The sequence below is a fragment of the Ilyonectria robusta genome (assembly GCF_021365365.1).
Source record: "Ilyonectria robusta strain PMI_751 chromosome Unknown BGZ61scaffold_27, whole genome shotgun sequence".
Lineage (NCBI taxonomy): Eukaryota > Fungi > Ascomycota > Sordariomycetes > Hypocreales > Nectriaceae > Ilyonectria > Ilyonectria robusta.
In genome coordinates this window covers 304,187-319,955 of record NW_025764461.1, presented here as the reverse complement: position 1 = coordinate 319,955, position 15,769 = coordinate 304,187, and the positions used below count along the sequence as shown (strand labels likewise).

At 49.1% G+C, this 15,769-nt stretch overlaps 3 protein-coding genes and 1 non-coding gene across 4 annotated transcripts; all 4 read left to right on the top strand.

Annotated features, from left to right (window-relative positions):
- Window positions 1-3,410: 3,410 nt before the first annotated feature.
- Window positions 3,411-6,695, top strand: BGZ61DRAFT_483912 (uncharacterized protein; the record flags this gene model as incomplete). Its single annotated transcript, XM_046249536.1, has 2 exons — window positions 3,411-4,118; window positions 4,179-6,695. 2 exons carry the CDS (start codon window positions 3,411-3,413, stop codon window positions 6,693-6,695), a joined length of 3,225 nt encoding a protein of 1,074 aa, XP_046097929.1.
- Window positions 6,696-8,607: 1,912 nt separating this feature from the next.
- BGZ61DRAFT_558686 (uncharacterized protein) lies at window positions 8,608-9,695 on the top strand. Its single transcript, XM_046255728.1, has 3 exons — window positions 8,608-8,793; window positions 8,890-9,440; window positions 9,492-9,695. Exons 1-3 carry the CDS (start codon window positions 8,656-8,658, stop codon window positions 9,670-9,672), a joined length of 870 nt encoding a protein of 289 aa, XP_046097928.1. The 5' UTR covers window positions 8,608-8,655; the 3' UTR covers window positions 9,673-9,695.
- A 2,888-nt stretch (window positions 9,696-12,583) lies between these two features.
- Window positions 12,584-12,685, top strand: BGZ61DRAFT_t194. Its single transcript has one exon. It is a non-coding gene; the product is annotated as a tRNA-Leu (tRNA).
- Window positions 12,686-13,047: 362 nt separating this feature from the next.
- Window positions 13,048-13,941, top strand: BGZ61DRAFT_483910 (family 18 glycoside hydrolase; the record flags this gene model as incomplete). The annotated part of the gene is made up of 1 exon (XM_046249535.1): window positions 13,048-13,941. The coding sequence occupies one exon, from the start codon at window positions 13,048-13,050 to the stop codon at window positions 13,939-13,941; it is 894 nt and encodes a 297-aa protein (XP_046097927.1).
- Window positions 13,942-15,769: the final 1,828 nt, after the last annotated feature.

The window sequence follows — 15,769 nt, the reverse complement described above, 5'->3', positions numbered from 1 at the left end:
GCTGTGGGATCCTTCTTGTAGAAGCAGAGATTCTAATATCCCTTGTATCCCGAAAGACCAAACATTTCCAACGCACAGTCTTCGCTCTTGCTATCTCAATTGGTTTCTCTTAGCTGCAGAGGTGCCAATGCCATCCTCAAGTAATATTTTGACAATAACCACGTACCCAGGCCCGCCAGACAGATGCAGGAAGTCTGTCGCCTCATAACCTCGAACAGCATGAGTCACTAGACTCCTGTAAGCTGACGCTGAAGCCCTGGTACAGTAGAATGGGTACGGCCACTGCATGGAATTGACAACGGCACATTGAATGAGGTCTCCACAATCTAGTACCTCTCGTTCTGTGAATTAACACCTCAACGCCAAAGAACTCCGTGAAGAACTGTCCAGAACGCCACGGGGCGTGTTTGCAGACCACATACAGCATGCTTTAAATTTCAGGGAGACGATGGAGCTTTCGCATTAAGGGACATGTGCAACGGTCTTTTTAGTCTCATCAAGCCATTGAAGGGGGCCTACAAAGACATCTATCATATCAAATACAAAGTACCCTATTGGAATCAGGATAAGATCATGTTTCCAATTTTCCAAAATAGTTTTCATTGAACCATTTTCCATCATAAGTGGTTAGTTCTTCCATCGTCTCAGAAAAATGGCTTCCGTCGCCTTGAAATCTTGACTCTAGATCTGAGATATCAATTGAGATAAAACCGATCGGGTTGTTCGATGCAATTCTTTACACAGGTGCGAGCGCTGAGTTGCAACTGCTCGACCTATTTATCTTACTGCCAGGCGTTGACCGGGCTCATCCCTTGCTTCTCCACCCTTGCACAGCAAAATAGCCAACAACTTGCCTCGTGTATATTAAATGGCCTGCAGGCGCTTGGGGGTCAGCTGAGCCCCCTTCTTACGATTAAACTTAGTAAGGGCAACTGACCAAGGATGTGAGGAGCCTGCAAAGGTTCGTTTGCGGGTTCAAGGTATGCTGCGTCCCGCGCTCGAGGTCAAAGTTGATCAAGTTTAGCCACCATAATCCGCCTATGTCGGACGCTGAATACCGCTAGCTATAAGGAATGTGTTGACATGGACTTTATAAAGAACTGAACGGGTCTTGCGGTGGGTCCGTATGGCTAGAATACTCAATTCGGAGCTAGTCAATATTCTACCTGCATGCCGTGATTGTTGCATCTGATCCATGAGAATAGTTGGGCTCTAAATTGTTCCTAGGACCCAGGCCTTTGGAAATTGCACGCACGGCGGTCCTAGCTCCAGTGCTAGGGGAGGATTCACCAGGTGAAACTCCAATGCGTAGTAGGGGCAGAGGAGGTTGTAGCGATCGCCCGTCGCACTGATGTCAAGATGACATTCAGAGCACATCACACACTTTTTGTAAACAGCACCACTCCTTCTGCAGTCAAATTTGTGCAAATAATTCGAGGTCTCGATAAAATAGGCTCTAGAGGCGAGACTATAAATACTTAAGAATGCGTCCATCAGCCACCGAAAATGGAGATCAATTCCCTGTGACTCTGTCAGCACCAATCTTAAGGTCATCCTCTGGGCATATACAAGATGTTCCACGTGGAGCTAGTCGAGGTCTGTAGATCTCTCCAGGTCACGACTTGTCAAGTGACGCCATCGGACAAATGGATACGAGAACGGTTGCTGCAGCAAAGGGGCAAGAGCCAAGAGCCCGACAGTTTGGTAATACCTTGCAAGAATACGGACTTGGCCGTCTGAGTCCCTGCTCTTGGTTTGCACTAAGTCCCAAAAATCGCGCAGCATCGGCTGTAGAAGTGGCACACGATGGGGACGTGTGGCATGTGATGGAATGTGATCGGTATGAATCTCCTGCGTCTCCTAACTTGGCAATTAACAAGGCCGGTAACTTAGGGAGGTCTAATAGCTACGTATTGGGCAGAATGAGCACAGAAGAAGTCCTACGGTGTCACAGTGTGTACCTACTCCAGACCGAACGCGCTCATTAGATTACGACTAGCGTCTAAACGGCCTCTGAGTACTGCTACGTAGTAGCTTCCGATCCTCCGACGACAGATCTTATCCGAACGGTCAAGGGGCTATTGCGCTACTGCAGCGGGGCAGGTAATTGCACGAGCCGTAGACGCGATGTCTCGTTAAATTCTTAGCTCTGCGATGGTGACATTTCTCTTCCAAAAACAACCGAAGGTTATCGGCACCAGTCTTCAAGTTCCGCGGGGCTAGGCTTTCTTCAGTCCACCGGCTTGCGCGGAAGCGAGGAGCCGGGGCTAATGCCTCTCTTTGCCCCGTCAGCTAACCGAAAGCGAACTTGGTTGAGTGGAGATGACAGGGTTCATGCCACGAGGGCGACATGGTGAGAGCGACATGCTGGTGAAGGAATTGATGTTATCGACTTGGGCCTGGTGTCAAAGTGCAGGGTGTGCTTTATGTTGACCATGACTGTGGCGGGATGCAGGAGCAAGTATAGCAGTCTTTGGCAAGGCGCCAATCGACGTCCCGCTGAAGATGATTTGGAAAGTTCTTTGGACGCGGGAGTGTTCCTCAGTTTGTTATCCTGTTGTTTTTACACATTTTAGCCGATGCTACCTAAAGTCATTCCTGTCAACGGGGCAGTCATCACTGCCATCACCGTCAACAGCCCTTAAGCGACGGCATGCACTGTTATGAAAAGTCATGAAATGACAGGGAGAAACGTATGACACGAAGATTTTCTTCCGCCAATGAAGGTGAATTGGCACGAGCATTGGTTTTTTCTATATAGTACGCACGGGCGATAATCAAGCATACCTACCTAGGTAGTGTCTAATCCAACGATCGATCTGTCGGGGTCTTATTTAGAGGGCGAGATCCTAGCCCCACAAGTCAACAACCCCACGCCGTTCGCTGCGTTGCGATGAGATGAGAGAGAGGCGAAGATCCCTGACTGAACGGTGAGGAGCTCACAGCCACAGCCACCATTCACTGGTCGCCTTGGCTGTAATCAGTACGTATTGTGGCATGATATCACGGTGTGATTGGGAGTATTAGCGCCCCTGATTGGGCATGTGACATAAATGGGAAGCGAGTTGGCGTCTAGCCTAAGCATCCATGTCGAGACAAGCCAATAAACCAGGCTGTTTACTTGATGGATGGGAGGGGCAAATTGGGTCAACCACGCTGTCGGGACACAACCAACAACTGAAAAACTGTCTTCCAGTTCCCCCAATAGTTGCTGCCCCCCGGATTCTTGTTGTCTCCTGTCTCCCGTCTCTTCTCTCTTGATCCTCTGGTCACCTGAATGGCGTGAAACCCCGCGTCCGCGCCACGTCCGCCCGCCGCCCGAACTTGGTCCTTTACCTGCAAGTCGCCCACAACAACAAACCTGGGAATCCCAATTCCACCCTGGTGTATCTGAAAAAAAAAAAAAAAGCATGGAAGACCCTGGCGCTCCCGCTCTCCGCTTCATTGACGCCATGGAGGAGCGTATGGTGCAATGGATGCGCGATCGCGAGACCATCAAGTCGCCCCTTGTGACGTACCGAGCGCAAACGACAGCCCTGGAGGACATGATTCGAAATGAGTTCGCGCGCATACCGCCAAACCCGAGCCCCCAAGACTACTCTGCGGCTACAAAGAACACAATAAACTTCGGTGCCCAATTGAGGGACCTGCAACTCAAGCATGATGCTACTATCGACGACGCCGAAAGTAATTACGTTCTGGCATTGTACGCACACATCAAAACCTTCTATACACACATGTTCAATGTAATGGAGCTGGGCGCCTTGGAAGAGCTATTCGAGGAATACAAACAGAATGTGTCAAAGGAATCGAAACCTCCCCCCAAAAACCTCCCTGTCGCAGGAGAGTCCACAGAAGAGGAGAGCACCCAGCTGCAAGAGAATGCGCTCCCGGAAGAGAGCGTGCAGCTAGATGAGGCTACTGAACCTCAAGAACCTCCCCAGCCGCAGGAGACCACACAGCGAGACGAGAGTACGCAGTTGGCAATTGATCACACCCCCACACACCCAGATGTTCAAGTTCCTGACACCAGCGAACAAGAACCTGATGTCAACATGCAAGAAACAGATCCCCAAGAGCTTGATGAAGTGCAACCCCGACCCACGCCTGCCAGTCCCGTAAGTTCTACATGTCCGACCAGACCCACACGGAACTAAGTATTTTGCTAACAAGTCCAGGCCAAAAGAAGACGATCCGCAGTGGCAGACTCTCATGAGCCATCGAAGCGTGCGAGGACAGGCCGAACACGACCTTCGGACTCGGAGAGAGTCATTGATTTTGATGATGTATTCCAAAATGGCAAAGCCGCCACGAAGCACATCATCGTGAATAACAATGGCGAGTGGTATATTCTTGTGTGCGAGGAGCACGACATGGTCTTCACCACAAACAGACCTACCAGGGGTGCTGGCGTACACCTCGACAGCGAAGCCCACGGTCGAATGGGACGGAGCGAGCAGCAGGCTATTGACCGCCTCGGTATTCGCGTTCGAGACTGCAACACATCTCGCGCAAATCGGAACAACGAGGTCACCCGCGAGGCGTTCAAACATGGCCACCAAAATCCGAAGAAGGCCAGGGTGTTCCAGCGAGAATTGTCCCAGCACTCAGACGACTCAGACGCATTCCGGCCCACGAGATCCTCGAGGAATGAAGAATCGTCAAACGCGAATTCCACAAGCCGAAGAACTCGAGGAGAGTTTGTGGGCGTTGTTGATCCAATACCCGGCGAGATCTATCTCGGATACTACAACCAGTGGTACGCCGTTCTCGTTCTTCCAAGTGTGGCCGTTGAGGGAGCGGTTTATACCGGTCTACCGGGGACCATCCAGGACAAGGACATGGACTTCATGGATGATGTACCGCAGTGTTTCGTTGTCGACCCGGATACCGGCGCTCTGAAATGGCAGAAAGGCTATGAAGACGGCGGGAAGTCCGTCACTGAACGGCAGTTTCCAGCCGTTTTCTTCGACGTCGCAGACTTTTCGAATAAAAACTCCATCGCTTGGCTCCCAGCGAAAGATCTTAGAGCCATGGATGTCCATGGCCCTGAGCTCAAGCTCGTACCGAATTCGAAATCAGTTCTGAAGTATTTGGAGACTCGTTCCAACAACAAGACCGACGAGGCAAGAGCTGAAATTCCGGAGCCCATGGATCTTGAGGATCGTCCGAGAGACACGAGCGCCGTGAATATGGGGAACTGCGAGGATATCACCAACGAGGCGAACCAGCCCACGCAAGAACAGGACGGGAAATCGGGCTGTGTTCCGCCCGACATGGATCAAAATGACTCCAGAGAAGACGATCAAGGGGAGCATGAAGATCTCAGCTCCTCTCCGCTTCCTCCTCTCATGGAGATGAGCCCGCCGGAATCCCCTCCAAGAAGCGACTGGGCACCCGAGTTGACCGATGACCGATCGGATCCACTGCCAAATGACGTCCCGCTCTCTTACAAAAACGTCGAGTCTCTTCCAGAGGCTCGTGAGGTTTCCGAAGGCACGTCGATTGGTGGATTGTTCAGATCGTTCACGAATGAAGATGACTTTGGCTACGAGCCCAAGCTGGATCAACCGAAGTTCCAGGGGTATCAGGCTCCGAGCGTTGTGTCCATAAGCAGCGGATCTTCGAGCCGATCAAGTTCTGCGCCTCCGGCAGAAGCTCCTCCACCTCCAATCTCAGCAGTGCCCGAGATGGCTACAGTCCCCTCGGCTCCTCCAGTTCCAGTCAAAGGTAACCAAGAGAAGGGCCAGCCTGCACTGACCAACCATACCCACTTGATACAAGCGGCGAGAGAAACGCTGAAAATGGGAGGGCTGTCTTCGGAGGACAACTTCCAGAGCTCAAGACCAGGGGACAGAGTCTACTCAGCTGCTGCCACCTCACCACCAGGCGCCCCGGAGACGAGAAAAGAACCAGTTAACCAACAACCAATCCAAAGAACTCTATTGAAAGCACCGCCCCGAGCAGCTCAAGAACAGGTGGTTGTAACGCAGGTCACCGTGCAGCCTCCAAAGACTTACGACGAGTTTTTCGCCAATACTGCGGGGGGTAGGAAAGGTGATGCGACCACTGCTGCACCTATTCCCAGACACCAGACCTCCGTCCATCGAAAGAAAAGCATTTCAATACATACGGCGGCAACAGTACACCAGAACATCCAACTGGGCCCACATCCGCCGCCTGGTTTCTTGCCTGCTCGAAGACCAGGCTTTTTCCTCCCTTCCCCGAAGGAGCTCAACGCAAGCTTGATGAGCCCAACCACAAACCGCCTACCTCCCCTAAATCCCGGACCACCTGATCATTCTATGCCGGTGTCCTTTTCCCAGCCGCCTTTACCAGGTTTCACGCCCGTTATGAACTATGCGGCACCCCTGTTGCGTCCTGACGTTGGATCGAGGCCAACTCCTCAGTTGCCATTCCCAAACATGCAAGCGGGACCAGGTCAACATCCACGGTCTTTTCACAACCAACCTCTCAACGGGCAGCAGCTCAAGGCATCCGGGATGGCCCCAATCCTGCCTTCGCCGACTTTGTCACCACAGCAGTCTCAGCATGGACAAGCGCGCCAAGATTTCCCACAACGTCATGCACCGCCGAGTATTGAGGCCAAGTTCCCATGTCCACATTGTCCCCGTCGAGCTCATACACGACAATGGCTGAATAAGCATATAAAAGATGAGCATCCCAATTGCTAGTGCTTGGAATTTGTCGATGGCCTTACTTAATAGTGGTATACGTTTGTTGGATATTTTGAATTTCTCAGCGTTTGGTCATGTTCATGAAGATATAGGCTTTAATAAACTTGAGATGAGGTTAGATCTAACTCAATTAACCATCGCCCTCTGTCGCATTCGGTCACTAACTGATGAGACCAAAAGTAGAATGGACACTCAAACAGGAGGCGCTGATAATTTTATAATCAAGACATGCATATTATGTAACATTCTCAGAAGATCCCTTCGCACCGGCTGCTATGGTTTAATCCAGTCTGACTTACGAGGCTGTGCTGTTTTCTTTTTTCCAAAGCATATGGCCACTTTGGCATCTATCAGATAGTTCCCGCGATCTCAGTGCTAGGGTATATTCCGAAAATGCCGTTGGTAAAGACTTCGTATTGATAGGTGGTACATGTAATTAATCCAAGTTGCCTCGAATATCTTGCTGCAAACTGTATTAAAGGACCCTGGCACTATTCCGGATAACACATTGAAACGCCAAGTGACTTAGAGGTGGATACTTCATTCCCCGGCTCAGAGTTTCCATTCCCACTACATACGTCGCAAGGTCAGTTATGTGGCTGTACAGGTAGAAAATAAATGTAGTTAACATTTAGTAAGTGTGCATCCATAGCGATACTAAAGGAGAACTGAAGGGACAGTACTATAAATTCGCTATCAAGGAGCTTCACGAAAACGATTTCAAACGTGAAGCTGAGAGCTTTGAGATCTTCGAGGATAACACTGACGGAATAGTCAAGTATTTCTGCAAGTACACACAGGAGCAACAGGACATGATGGCTAGCCGCAGCAAATCATGCAATATTGTCCTTGAATGGTGCGACGGAGACCTGGCCAACTGGATGGATACAATGAGGTCGCCGGTCTTCCAGCAGGACGTCCTGGGATTTTGGTCTGGTCTTTTTGAAGTTGCCAAAGGCCTGGAAAAACTTCACAACTTTCATGCACATGACAACTCTCAATGGGATGGGTTAGTATCCTTGCCAACGCTCTAAAGTGGTATAAGTAAAGGGACTAATCGAGGTATATGAAGGTGGCACTTCGACATCAAGCCTGATAACATTCTCAGAGCTGACGGCAAATGGAAGCTTGGAGATCTCGGTTTTGCCAAGTTTCAACAAAGTGGGAGTGGTGAGTCCCCAACAGCTGTTGATCAAGCTACGATATCCTGGCAACAAGGGACGAGGACGTGCGGTACAAAACTATTGATTCTTCACACACCGCAACTGGCGGGCTAACGTCTCCTAGGGGCGCCTGAAACCCATTTGAATCGAGATCAGACGGCAGTTCCCCAGAGCGTGGATATTTGGTCGCTCGGATGTGTCTTCTCTATCGCGGCGACCTGGATAGTTCTCGGCAGTGAGTGTTTTAGAAGATTCGAAGCCCTGCGGACAACAGCTGTCGACGAACTAATAGAGGAGTTCACGAAACGGCGCCCCGGAGAAAAGATTTTGGAGAAAGGCGATCAGTTTCACGACTCAAACAAGTTGTTGGCTGTAGTCACGCAGTGGCATGGCTTCGTGAAAACGGCGGCGCGAAAAGTCGATACCATCACCGAACAGGTGCTCGAATTGGTTGACAGCCACATGTTGGTTGAAACTGGCGGGGTTAGAATCTCGGCGACTAAGCTTCGCGAACAACTTGGCCGAATCATTCCTCAAGATCGGCCGCATCCAAGGATCGGAATCATGTCGATAATGGCCTTTTGCAGCAAATTGAAGTGACTTACCGTGTTTCCATGGCACATGACACTCAGAAACTACCCGCAGAGATATCTCGAGAACACCATGTGACTACAGACCACCCAGAAAAGGCACCGGACCAAGTGGACACAACGAAACCCAAAGATGACATCATACCAGTGCCTGGAATCGAGAGAGCTGATACCTTGGAACTTTCTTCCATCGACAGAAATCACATGATGGACACATCGATCGACTCCATCATGAAAAACCACCCCGCTGGTTTCGCGAAGCTCAAAAGGACATTCAGTCTTTTTGGCAGAGAACCTGGAACTGACTCGCTCCTAAATAAATACCTCAAAAACCGAGACTTCGTAAGTCGTCACGATTCCTTCCGTTTACGAGTTCATTTGTGTTCCGACCACCCTTGTTTTCACAAGGCTAGTGATACTGACAGCAAGCTTGCTTAGAAGCTATTGGTCGATGATAGCGCCACTATGAAAGACCACTGGGAAGGTGCCACCGTCCTCGTCAAGTGTGTTGCAGTCAAACTGCTTGAATTCAACTCAGGAGGACTAACATTGCGCTTCTTGAATGGACGGAGGTCCGTTCCAAGGGGAACGGATGCCAAATCGTTTCAGAAGTGCATGAAAAAGGAGCATCCAGACAACAATAAACCTTCTATCGCTGTCGACGTGTCAAAACAACTTGGGGAATGTTTTGACGAATACCGCAATTCGGTAGACAAGAGGATGAAGGACTTTAAGAGTATGCCCAATCCCATGACGGTTATCATGCTTACCAATGGGCTTTGGACCCAGAATAGGGATCAGGCCAGGAAGGTCAGAGAGACCATTGTCAACTGTATCAAGAAATTGCGGGAGCCAAGGCGACTTGAACATAGTCTTGGAGACCGCCCGTTCAGCGTTGAGTTCGTCTTGTTCGGCGAGGATGAGATTTCCAAGACAAACTTTACAGAATATGATGATGAGATAAAGAATGCCGATGGGTGCGACGGCCAGTGAGTATTCCGTCCAACTCACACGCCCAGTAACTAACTATCTCGCCTTAGGGATATTGTTGACTGGGAGCCTTGGAATGGGAATTTCTATAAGATTATTCTGGGCAGCAATAGCCCCGTATTTGATGATTTGGAGACTAGCTTGGTCCCAAAGGGTCGGTCCGCAACAAGTTTTGGGCTTAACCAGGAGAGGACATTGGGAATTAATGCAGCACAAACATGGGACAGATAGGTGTCAAATTGGGAGAATCTCGTGGTACTAGAACATACGCGAACAAAAAGATAAAACATTCAAGGGACATTCATCTCTAGATTGGCATTACTATACGTTTCAGCCTCGGAAGGTAAGAATTTATAGAATAGCCCCAATTTTACGTAACGTACTTGATATGCGAGTGAGACAGACAAGCAAGTAAGACAAAAATCCCAACCTTCCTACTAGAAATCGCAATAAAAATACTACAAACTATTTAATCAATTAAAACTACTCACTATACTCTTCTCCAGATATCTCAATTACTACCTGACAGGTCCTTGCATTATGGCCGGGCTTGCCGCAGACACTACAGCGCCGAACTCTCAGTCCGACTAATCTTCCTCGACCACTACTCCTCGACGATTCGGCCACTACCTGCATATCTACATCTATTTGATTAATTACTTATCTTCCCTCTTCTACTATTATAACCCCTCTTTTCTGCAGTCTGGTTCTTTTTACCCTCCGGCGCTGGCTTAGTATCTTATTTGCCTCTTAAAGGTTTTTATTTTTAGTAGTTAATAAGGCAACCCGATATATAACTGCCTTTATCCCCTTTATAAGAGACTGTAGAGCCTCTAAAATTAATTCTGGAGAGCTGCTTTAATATCTTCTAATTTGCCTTTTAAGGTATTGTGACAGGCGGTTAGGGACACTTGGGCTAGCTGGTCGCTAGCGGGGATGTCTCTAGGGTGACCCGGATGGGGTTAAAAGGGGAGGTCAGTGCCGTCACTGGGGGAAATGATCATTTTTTTTTCCTTTCATCAGAGATTCTTCCTAGAAGTCAGAGAGGCCGGAAGGGCTCGAGGCTGCTAGGGAGTCTATTAATTGATTGCCTTTATTTTTAAGAGATTTATTTGAGCCTTCTTGCCGTTACTACGCTCCCTGTCCAACCTCCGTCTTCAACCTCCCTCAGATATCGGGCTGCCGCAGGCCCTATTGATGCCTTGCCAGCAAACTTTCCTGCGACCGACCCGATATTCTATCTCATGAGATGCTTCCCTATCAGGAGACATAAGCCTCAGATTGATCCGACCTCATACGCGTAATCTGGTGCAGCTTCGGGCTGACTGGCCAAGACGCCTATGCGACAACTCTCTATGCATTTCCCCTAGGGTAAGTTAATGAGTTGGGTGTTGTTTTCCGTCCCTTCCTGCTGCTAAAATATATCTTTAGATTTAGATACTACTTAATAAAATTATAAGCTTAATATATACTAACTAGTAGTATATTATAATTAATAAGTAATTAATTAGCTATATTTTTTATACTATATAGCTAGAGGGGGAATTCTTATAAATTTAAATTAAAAATAAAATAAATAAAAATCTCTTTTTCTAGATTAAATAGCTTATATAAATTTGGAATAGTATTATATTAAGACTAAATACCCTTTTACCAGCAACCTAGAGTATAATAATTAACTATATAGATCTCTGCAGCACATCGGATATATAGATTTAGGTTATTTTAAAGGGCCTAAAGGGTAAGGAGCATTCTAGCCTCATAATTAGACTGTAATATGCTGGGTGGTTGAGAATCGATTGATTAAATGGAGAGGATGTAGGTTGAGGGATTTTTGTCTCACTCGCTTGTCTGTCTCACTCGCATATCAAGTACGTTACTTGTTGACTATGACATTAATTTTTTATCGGGTTGACGGAGAGATCAAAATATTCACCTTATTCTTAAGGATAGTCCTTTCAAGTCACACGGACACCGATATCTCTACATCAACACGACGCCCCTTTAAATGAAACAACTCGCGGGGCTCTTTGTATCCGCCAGCGAAGACACTTGCCCCTCAATCCTAATTATTTCCGCCTGATCATTTGATTGCCGTAGCTGGTGAAGGAAATGCTTCATCTTCGCCGCATCACGACCGATCACGTACATCTTGATAGGCGTGTTCTTCCAGATAAGAAAAGATAAGGTTGCTTTTCCTATACCAGCTGTTCCGCAGACCACTACTGCGACATGAGGGACAGTGTTCGCAGTAATCAGCGCTTTAGAAGCACAAATTCGCGATATCGAGAACATTTTGGTTTGCTGAGGGTCGTAAATGTGCACAATGGGTTTGATCTAGAACAAAAAGTCAATTGACCTACCAAAGCAGGGTATTTATCTTAATAATCTTCTAGAATTCACATTGCTGTACTTCACTTGAGCGTAGCAACCGGTCGTTATTTTGCAGATACGACTAAGGCGAGGTGGGCACTGACCGTTGACGCGTCATTCATTGGCCGGAGCCGGTGTAACTCAGCCGACCCGTTCTACTTTCTCAGCTCCGGTGCCGTTCGGCTTAACACGCAAGATTCCGTAGGGACTTGTTCTTCAAAGCACCCTTGAAAAGGGCTGCAGCCCATCAGCTGCTTATGTGTTGGCAACATCTAAGCTTCTATATAACTTTAAATATGTTCCTGGAGGGCATTCTATGGATCCGCAACAAGCTTAATTGCCGAGGTATGAGGTACCCAAAGAGTTAAATGGAGTTGCATCTCATAATTCAAAACGATATTTCAGGATTTCTCTCGCTTTCCTAGTTGTGATACTGTGCCTTGGTTGTAGTTTTGTGAGTCGGTCAATCACAAGGAATGTTGCTGTGAGGGCATCACGTGATGGTGCTCATAATATCAGCATCTCACATCATTCACTGTACAACTTGGTCGTATTGGCTAATGAGCATCATAACTTATTGGAATCGTGGCATTTCCGAAGAATCCCTAGCTCATTTCCATTGTCTACAGTTCACTACACTGTTCCGGGTAAAAAGAATGTACGGAATTGAGCGATATTTTCTAGGGCTAAACCCGTGTGGCCCCAACCCCATAAGAACGAGGATGAAGCCGCCCAAACACCAATCCACAAGCGGGTCTTCGAGATCCCTGGTGAGATGGCCGAGTTGGTTATGGCGCCAGGTTAAGGTCAACCTTAACACCTCAATTTCCTGGTGGAGCAATCCTCCTGGGTTCGAATCCCAGTCTCATCATTACTTTTTGGTGGTTTGGACAGGTAGTGTAGGGTAGCATCTATCCTGAGTCGCTCTCCCACCTTACCGCTAACGGGTATTCATGACAAGGTGCTGGGCGAAAAGCTTTCTGGCTTCATATCGAGTGAAAATTTAACCCGTGATTCAATGATCTTTTTGTATTTTTCTTGTTTTGTTCTTATAATGAGTAGTGATGAGCACGCAAGATGTCAGTACAGCTCATCAGTCCTATTGGCTGAAACGGGACTTAAGCGCGAGTGTCTATCTCAGATGACCTGTCTCACCTTGGTGCAACATTGTCGCTACCAGCCCCTTCAAATCCCAACCTTTGCTCTTTGACTTACCCAGAAGAAACTGCCAAAATGCGTCTCGCTATGCCAGAACCCGTCACCAGCAAGCCCCATCGCCCTCGGGTTATTTACTACCACCAGACCCAGTACTCCAAGGGCGAATACGTCTCCATCCTCCCCGCTCTCAGGCCCTCGGCTGGTGTTACCCACGTTATCGTCGCCGCGATCCACCTCAATGCGCCCGACAAAATCAACCTGAACGACCATCTCTATGACTCCGAAAGGTTCGACACCTTGTGGGCAGAGGTCCGACAGCTCCAGGCCGCGGGAATCAAAGTCCTCGGCATGCTCGGCGGGGCTGCGCAAGGCTCGTATTCCAGGCTTGACGGCACGCTCGAGGGCTTTCATAAATACTACCAACCGCTTCGAAAGATGATCGCCTGGGCGGGACTTGATGGACTGGACTTGGATATCGAGGAAGCCATGTCCCTTGGAGGAGTGGTTCGCCTTATCGATCATCTGAAGACCGACTTTGGACAGTCCTTCCTCGTCACGCTTGCACCCGTCGCGCCGGCCTTGCTAAATCGACAAAACCTGGGTGGTTTCAACATCGAAGAGCTGGAAAAGGGCCTGGGATCACGAATAGCATGGTATAATACCCAGTTCTACTGTGGCTGGGGCGATATGAGCAAGCCACATGGCTACGACTCCATCATTGCGCGAGGGTGGCCACAGGAAAAGATCGTCGTAGGCCTGGTGACAAACCCTGCCAATGGCGCAGGGTGGGTCAAAGACGACGAGCTCAGGGCGTGCATACAAGAGCTACTGACAAGATATCCCAGAATTGGAGGTGTGATGGGGTGGGAGTACTACAACGCGGTGACGGAAAGCCATCCTGACGAGGGAAGCCCCTGGAAATGGGCAGAGATGATGAATGAAATCCTGAATTTGGATTCAAAGGAGTAGCTTAGTCAAATGTCGCATTTACATAGTGTCGCACCGCTCGCAGCGCACTATCTCGTTGGATTGAAGAAGCATGGATAGTCGTGAAATTAATTATTGGGGAGATTAGATGACGAAACGTTGGGCAGACTCCGGATGTAGCCAGCCAAGAAAGTATTGACTGACGGAAATTTTGCAAGTCAACCGAATAGCGGCGACGTGTTTCTCATTCCGGACAGTATTCTTGTCTCTCGCTTGAGGTATGGGCCTATGCAACCATCTACAACGACTGCAGTTCAGGGGATCATGGACGTATTCTTCGGATAAAGGGGCACCCTAGAGTAAATTTAGGATCCAATTTCCCTAATCTGGCAGAGAATTTCCTGGGGATTCTATCGCTTTCCATGGCTATCTTGGTGTGTAGTGTTGGTTGTTCGGATGGCCCCAGCTTCACGAGGCAACTAGTCACGGTCCAAGTATTTTGCCAGTTCGCGAACCATATGCGGCTCTGTGTCTCATGATCAGCATGAAAAGTGACTCAATGGCTGTGTTTTACTAACGCATCTAATCAAAAACCCTGCATTTTCTCGTGTCGCTGCCTCCGGGGAGATTGCGCGGACTGCTCCGGGGCACAAATGTGTATCTTGTGCCTTCGTCAGTTGTTGTCTCGAGACAACAAGAGCGAAAGAGGATCACACCGCATTCCCATCATTGAGCTAGGCAGTGGACCCGGGGATGCTTCCGAATCCATGACAGCGTGGCAGTTGCGATACCCTCCTGATGGCCGCATAATGGGCCTTGCTGACGACCGGAGGTTGAGACGGAACGAGGCTGTCTCAACGGAAAAACTCTGCTTACAAGCCCTAGTAGTTCGTTCAATGAAATAAAAAGCAATACGCTCTCGCAGTAGTCGAGCGTCAGGGTCCACTGTGGGCGATGTCACTGCCGGATGTACTCCGCGGTGGCTCACCGGCCAGCGGCCCGGAGCCGTAGGCCAAGACATTACTGCGTTGCACATCCCCCAAACACCTCAGCCTCCTCCAGCAGGTAAGAGAGGGTGTACCGGGGAATGTGTGGCTGCCCAATCTAGACCGCCTTGTTCTGGTAGCGAGATCTCCGCATGCTTCTCTGACAGATTGCACTAAACTGCGGCTACTTGAGCACGCGTGGCTACCGTCTGGCAGTTTGCGACGATTCTGAGTCCCGAGGTGATCTTGACGTATCTAAATTAGCGGCTGATTTAAGTTGTGACAGTGAGGGGTGCCATCCGTTCTTGAGACCTTCCCAATTCATAGCGCTTGGTCGCTTGTGTCGTCCGTCCACACTGTCTCATCCCCTTATTCTGTGTATAGGATTCGAAAGCTTTCAATGACCATCACATCGCCTTAAAGCGTAAGATTCAGTTAATTATTCACCAAATCCTCCTGGAAATCCCCCTCTCCGACTCGGTATGGTCCAGTTTGTCGCACCCGCTGGGGCCTGGGGCCTCTGGCTAGCGCCCGGAACTCGCCCCCCCTGAACGCTCGGCTAGCCCTGGCAGTCAACACTGAAGGGGGACGATGGGAAAGGGAGTAGGTAGATGGAATCGAGGGTTCCGGCTTTGAGTCCTTCCCCAACTTGCCTGGGGCTTACCATGTTCCCGCGGAGGCTGGCTATTTTCAGGGGGCGAGTCCCCCGGCTTCCGCGTAAGAATCTAAAACGCGTGCGCCTTGGGCATGACGCGAAGAGCACCCTCTAGAGTCTAGCCGCCTTCGATTGTGAGTGTGGCAGACTGTACGACATTGCCCACTACCTTAGCGCATCTTGGCCGAATGGTGGTGGAGCGAGATGTTTGCTCGCTTCCAATGAAGGC